The 8,972-nt window shown below is 42.7% G+C and overlaps 1 protein-coding gene across 1 annotated transcript in view; it reads right to left on the minus strand.

The window, feature by feature from the left end:
• Positions 1-2,364, minus strand: part of LOC147468915 (uncharacterized) — a 10,699-nt gene extending 8,335 nt beyond the window's left edge. The window contains exons 1-4 of the mRNA XM_086551725.1: positions 2,349-2,364; positions 1,191-1,291; positions 532-647; positions 126-292 (exon numbers count right to left, since the gene is read on the minus strand). Coding sequence (XP_086407851.1) covers positions 126-292; positions 532-647; positions 1,191-1,291; positions 2,349-2,364 — 400 coding nt within the window. The remainder of the gene's footprint in view (positions 1-125; positions 293-531; positions 648-1,190; positions 1,292-2,348) is intronic.
• Between the last annotated feature and the right edge of the window lie 6,608 nt (positions 2,365-8,972).

Here is an 8,972-nt window from a genome sequence, read left to right on the forward strand (position 1 = left end):
AGAAAGAAAAAAAGATTTTAGTATTACCCGTTGAAGCACATGGAGAAATTATATATCTAGTTATTCGAGTGATTATCAAAATTACGAACAACTCATACGATAACTGCATTTATCTTAAGAGTTACCTTTCGGGTTGTTTACATCGCTACAGATACTGTCTGGATTGGGATCGAAGGCCGTGGCAGTGCAGCTGAAACCCGAGTAGAGAGGAAAAATAGTTTTGACGGTGAAGGAGACTGTCGTTCCCCGGTCGGTGGTCTGCTCATTCACCGGTCCATCAGTCCCACAATAGCTGTGAGGAAGTCATCACATTTACTATCATTATTGTTTTAAGGATAACTGCGAAATTATGGGTGATGTTATATTCATCTCTCTCTCTCTAACCTGGCCATTCTATCTCTCTGTCTAAAGTTTAGAGCCTTTACAATTGTTTATTATTACTTCTGTATCAAGAACTTTTGTTTGCAGGAATATACAAGTTGATAAAACTCAACATGAATATGATTGTAATAGAAGCGCAAAATAACTCACTCGCTTCCTGTGTCAGTGTTGGAGATACTGAAAGTGTCGTCCAAACAAAACAGGAACTTCCCACCAACAGTGAAGTCGTCGCATGTAATCTCTAGCCTGTGTTCGGGGTTATCGGCCTGGAAGTAAGGGAGAGTGAAATGAAACACAATCTCTTGAGTATGTTTTCATAGATAAAATCTGATATTACCTTTAGTTTTGATTTAAAAGAAAGCAGAAAAATAAAGCACAAGTTACTGGCTCGTGATAAATATTCGTTATCAATTTGGTGATATATCATATGAAGATGACTCTTACACTTTCATATCCAAATACCAACCTGCCCGATTTGCACTGATATTATGAAGTAAATTATCAATATATATATATATAAACATATATATATATATATATTTTTTTTTTGGTACTAGCACTTCCGGATGTCATGATATGTACTTGGAATGAAAGAAAGGATCAGAAAAAATAGACAATAAAACCTTTGGCTTCGCCATAGCCTTTATTGCTTTTGTTCTAATTGCACTTTGTTTCACTGCAAAAGAAGAAAGGCAAAGTGAGCTACACATCTCCAGGTCTACTTTAGCAATATCCTTGAAGGAATAAAAGAAGAAGTAAGAAAGCAATTCTTTAAGTGTGGATCACTGCAGTGAGGATACAATACTTACACAGAATACCCAGTCCATACTGTCTCCTGGAACGTATAACGAAGGGTAGTTTGGGGAAGTGAAGGTCTGGCTGCTCCCAGTGGCTATCCATATCTCATTAGCTGAGTGGATGAAATATACAATATATGCACAAACGTTTCATTCTGTATATATTTATCAGCATATTTATCCTAGTATCTGCATATCTAATCATTCTCAGTTTCATATTCTCTCTCTCTCTCTCTCTCTCTCTCTCTCTCTCTCTCTCTCTCTCTCTCTCTCTCTCTCTCTCTCGATCTCTCACGCTGTCCTCTTCGTTCCTCTCTCTCTCTCTCTCTCTCTCAAAATCTCACTCACTCCTCTCTTCGCCTCACCTCTCTCTCTCTCTCTCGCCTCTCTCTCGCTCTCTCGAATATATATATATATAATTATATATATATATATATATATATATAGAATACATATGTATATATATTATATATATTATAGATATATATATATAGATAATTATATATATATTATATAATTATATATAATATATTAATATATATACATATATCTAATATATATACATATAATACAACACATAATTTACCACACACACACCACACACACAACACACACACACACACACACACACAGTCGAATAGATGACCTCTGGGCGGTTGGGGCTCAATAGGGCCCCACCACATATATATATATAAATATCTATATATATATCGAAACAAACGACACACAAACAAACAAAATCTACCACACAGCACTCACAAACACTCAACACACACCACACACCACACCACACTCACATCACAACCTCACTCACTCTACTCTCTCTAACACTCTCTCTCTCACTCTCTATCAACTAAAACTATACTACACTAATAATCACTCATCAACTAACTCAGCCTACTCTACAAACACACTCACACACACTCTTCACTCTCACACTACACTCATCAGGAAGACTAATATACTCACCAAACCCACCCACACCCCCCCACCCACACCCACACTCACCTCCCCCTCACACGTCTATATTTATACTCACACTCACTCACTATCATATAACAGCTTCACGACGACGCACACACACACACATATCACACACAAAATACTCACGTAGACACTTCTCACAAACTATAAACGACACACATTCTAACACGCATTACACACACTCACCCTCAAACTCAGCCATACATCTCACACACTACACACACAACACACAAACACAACACACGTCCACGCGACACCCCACACTCTCACTCACTCTCCGATACGACACCTTGCCGCGGACACACAGCACACACACACACTCTACTCACGCGAATCACGCTCACTCACAGCACTCAAAAACATCCAAACACCCTACTCACACACAACTCTTACAGTACTAACACAAACACATCTCACACACTATCTACACACGACCGGCACACCACACACGACACACAAACACTCTCACGAAACACTCCCACACACACACACCCTATCACACCCATGCACACGTCCCAACTCCACAGACACACACACACCCACACTCAATCACACCCCTAACACGACAACACACACAAAACACACCCCTCCCCCCCCCCACCCCCCACCCCCCCCCCCCCCCACACAATGCCGGGGGCCCACACCCATCCACATATGGCCGCCACAACCACCTTCCACACTACACTCAATATAACAGACCCAACGAAGACAACTGATTTTTCGACTACCGAAGATGAAACCCAGGTCGAATATGGCCAAAGTATCGTAATCCAATTCGATATAAACTAATTTTCAGCCCCCCTCCCCCACCCACACATTAACACAGTCACAACAACACACACACACCCACACACACACCCACACACAAAAAATACGTATATATATCGATATATATATATATAAAATCAAATCTATCTATATATATACAAATAATAACTATCTAAAGTTCTCAATATCTCTATATATATCACTATATAATAATTCTAAAACGTGTGTGTGTGATGAGTGTTAGGGATTAGTTAGAGTGAGAGTAGTTCGACGCGGCGGCTCGCTCGCTCGCGCGCTCGCTTAGCAATGCACCTCGCTCGCTATAAACCTAAATACATCCACCCAACACCCACCCCCACACCCGGCGCCCCCCCCCTAGATTTCAATAAAGATGAAATGACCTTATATGACCACTAAAGTAGGCAGTGGCAGGAAATCACTATGGAAAATTATTTAATTAATAAACAATCCAAATTCATGTAAAAGACATGATCTCATTTCTCTTAGTGCGGATAATCTGAAGATTTTTAACGACTAAAATTTCCTGTTTTTCATGAAAGAAATGGAAATATACTGTACATGCATAAAGGGAGAGACAACATTTGGAAAGAAGCTGACAAAGAAAACGTACCGTTATCACCAGTGCATATTTCAGCAAGTACAGAAGATCCTTGTCCAACCTGTGGCATAAGGACAAACTGATGTAAATACACCAAATAAGTTTGAGTCTAGATAAGAATACATTTACTTCAAAATACTTTAAATTCAAGTAATGAAGAAACTTACTATTAGGACAGCAATGAGGAGTTGCTGAGAGAATCTGGATGCCATTGCAAAGCTGACCGATGATATAAAAAGAAAAATTAATTATCACATATGGCTATATATGCCAGAGTAATTGCCATATTCAGTTATAGTAATATACATAAGTAGGAACTTCAGATTGATTCAAAAGATTATTGGTCCTAGGAAATATTAAAATGCTAAAAGACAAATATATATATGATTAAATATATATTATATATCTATATAAATATATATAAAATATAAAAAACTAATATATAACAATGATAGATAGTATCGCATAGATAGATCGATCTAGATAGATAGATAATATACCTAAATCGAATATCACGAACTATCTATCACTAATATATATCACAACTGTAATAAATCTCTACACTCCTAACACACTCGAAACCAACAACCACTATCACACTACACTACACTCTTACGGACACACGACACTCACCAAACACACCTACACACTCACACACACTACTACGACTTTCAACAACCAAAGAAGCACATCCCACTGACCTGAGCCCCACTCCAGCCCAGGCGTCTCCACACCCAATAATGAACACTACAGTACACAAAAACAAACACTACACACGACGACACACCACAACTCACACACACACACTCCACTACACATGACCTCACATACACACACAAAGACACACCACACACACACAACACACCCACACACACACGACACACACACACACACCACTCACACACACACCACTACCCCACACACATACACACACACACACACACACACACAAGCACACAGCACACACACTCACACCCACACACATACACACACACACAACACTACTACACACACACTTATCACAACACACGTCACACACACACACACACATACTACACACACAAATACACACACACCCACACACGGCCCCACATACACACACACCACACACACACCACACTACACACGACGACACACACAGCACCCACACACAACACACACATCACACACACACCTCACACTCCCACACACACACACGGACTCAGCACGACACACACGACCACTCACACACACATAACACACAAATACACACACAGCACACACACTGCACCACACACTATGACACCACACACACACACACCACACCACACACACTCTCACACGCGTACAGCACACACACACACACACTACACACACACACCGCCCCACCCCACCCACACACAGACGGACACACATACACACACACTCACACGACACACACAAACACACACACACACAATCACACACACACACCACTCTTCCTAGAGTTATAGACACACCTCACACACACTCACACACACACACACACACACAACACACACACGCACACACACACCCCCACGTACACACACACACACTACCACACCAACATTCCACACCCACACACCACAAGCCCACACACCACGACACACACACACCACAACACACCCCCACACGACTACAACCACACACTACACACACACCACACACACCCCCACCCCCCCACACACACCCCCCCACACCCCACCAACACCCAAACTCATACCCAACACACCACCAACACTCCCACACCACACCAACACAGGACCCACACACTCCCCCCCACTCAGACACGCTCACGCAAACTTCCCCCACTGACCACCCCACCACCCAACAACCTACACCTTACACCTGTGTCCCAAACACACCCCCAACACAATCCCTCCCACACCATCAAATGACCCTACTCTCGACCACCACTCTGCACGCGAATCGCCCCCACTGACCAAACCCCCACTACCCCATCCTCTCCAATTACTAGCCCCTACATCAACCCATTACAGCTGCACAGCAAAAAACCAAAATTTAGTGTTCACTATTTACGGGTTACTAGAGCACACCGAGAGAGAGAGCGATGCGCACTCGCGTCTCGACGAGCAGCTACGCGATCAGCGATAGCGCGCGGGCGCGCGGCGAGGCGGGCTCGAGCGCGCGCGCTGCGCTCGCTCGCGCGCTATCGGGTGCCGAGGGGGCGTGTATACGTACAGACCTCTAGCGCCCGAGCAGGTCAACGCCGCGACAACACAATCGTACCTTAAGATCCCCCCCACGAAAACCACCGCGGCGCATAGCGGCACCCAAGATGCACTCGTCCCCAGAGGCAACCACAGCTCCCTGTGCTGTCTGTCCACAGTCCGACCATATAAAAGTACTATGAACATACCACCGAAGGGCGTTTGTCAATTGCTAGAGTTTTATAATGGATGTTAGGATAACGCTCACAGGCGTTTCCGATTCAACGTATATCGATTAATGTAATAATTCTTCCAGTGATAAATTATCAGAATGACAGAATTTATTGAACTATAAAACAAGAGTAGAGTTTTTTATTATCACTAAAACTTATTTATAATCTTTCTCTCTCTCTCTCTATGTATACATATATATATATGTATATATATATATATATATATATATATATATATATATACATATATATATATACATATAAATATAAATATATATATATATAATATTATAAATAATATATATATATATACATATATATTTAATCAAATATATAACATATAAACATAAAAAATATATATATATATTATAAATATATAACGATAAATATAATAAATACATTATATTATATATATATATATCTATATCAATCACAATAATCTGCTAAGTCACTACAGTTATATATATAAATAACTCTAATATCACACAATACAACAATCAATAAACACACCTTAACACACACACTCACACCCTAACCAACCCCAGCCTCACCAAAATAGCCAACCCCCACACACCCACCACCTCCACAAAAACAAACTCTCTCACACAACAAACTCACCATCACAGCACACTCACACGGACACTCCGGTCCAAGCCCAACACCCACCACCCCCCTCACACTCACAACAAACAAACACTCAACATCACTCGACAGCGACTCACACTCACACTAACACAACAGCACAGACTCACTCAAACAACGACATACGACACCCGACTCAACACACACACCACACCCACCCATCCCACCCACCGACACACCACCCGACTCTCACACCACACACACACACACACACAAAACCCACACACCACACACACACACACTATACATTCAACACAAACACACACACACACAACAAACCACACAAAAACAAACCAAACAAACAATCAAAAACCCACAAACATCACACACAAACAACAAAACACACACACACACACACACCACACAACACAAAACACACAATCACACACACACACAACCACACCACACAACAACACCCATACAAAAACACACAAAACCAACACACACTCACAAACACAAAACAACACACTCAAAAAACACAAACACACACTCACACACACACTCTCCAAGAACTTATATATATATATATATATACACACACACAACACACAACAACACAACACACACCAAACACACCCACACACTACACACACATCAACCACACACACACACTCACACACAACAACACAACACCCACAACATAACACACACCCACCCCCCCCCCTCCCCCCCCCCCCCCCCCCCCCCCCCCCCACACACACACACACACACTCACAAACAAAACACAAAACCACACACACACTCACAAACACCCACACACCCACCACCACAACATAAATTCACACACGCTCACAAACACACAAACAAAACACCCACACAAACAACACACTCTCACACACCCACACACTCACACACCACAACACACATACATACACAAACAAACAACCCCACAACACAAACACACACACAACAAAACCAAAATCACCACACACCAAACCACACACCACACAACATACATTAACAACACCACACACACACACAAACTAACACACACACACACACACACATACACAACACAAACAAACCCACACCCCCCAAACATAAACACACCCACCCACATACACACTCAACACACACACCACACACAACAACACAACACAAACCTAAACACACACACACACAAAAACCACACACCACAAACAAACACAACAACAAAAAACACACAAACACACCCCACACAAACACTACACACAACACACAACATCACACCAACACACCACACACACACACACACAACCCACACACCACCACATAAAACAAACAAAACACACACAACACACACAAATCAACACACACACAAATCACTCACCACACTCACACACCAAAAACAAACCCCAACCCAAACACTCAAAACACACACACAACACACACACACACACACACAAACACACACACACACAACACCACAACACACCACACACAAAAACACACACACATCACACACACACACACACACACACACCCCACCCACACACACACACACAAACACAAACCCACTAAACACACACACACACACACACATACATATAATATATATACTACACAACCCACACACCCCCAACACACAACCACACACACACACCACAACACACACAAACACCCACACACACACCCACCCACACACACACCCCAACAACCAAACAACACAACCACACACACACCACACAAAACTCACACACCTCACAAACACCTACATACACACACACAACACACACACCCACACACACACACACACACACACACCACACAACACCACACACACACACACACACACACACTACACACAACACAACACTCACACACAAACCCACCACACCACAACATACAACAAAACCACCCACACACACACACACAAACACCTATACAAACAAACACACACACACACACACACAAACACACACACACACAACAACACACACCCACACACACACAACACACACACACACACACACACACACACCACACACACACACAACAACCACCCCACACACAACATAAACACCCCCACACACACCACCACAACACACACATACAAACACACACCCCCCCCCCCCCCCCCCCCCAAACAACACACACACACACCCACACACACAACCACCCCACCACACACACACACCACCAACAACCACACACCACAACAAACACACACACACACACACATCAAACACCAAACAACACACCACACACAACACACACACACCACCACACAACCCAAAACCCACCACACACAAAACCACACACAACAACACACAACACACAACACACACACACAAACACACACAACAACACACAACCCCACACACACCACACACACACAACACACACCAAACACACACACAACACAACACAAAACACACAAACACAACACACACACACA

The sequence above is a fragment of the Penaeus japonicus genome, unplaced genomic scaffold (assembly GCF_977035675.1).
Source record: "Penaeus japonicus unplaced genomic scaffold, GWHDUDI00000001_assembly GWHDUDI00000025, whole genome shotgun sequence".
Lineage (NCBI taxonomy): Eukaryota > Metazoa > Arthropoda > Malacostraca > Decapoda > Penaeidae > Penaeus > Penaeus japonicus.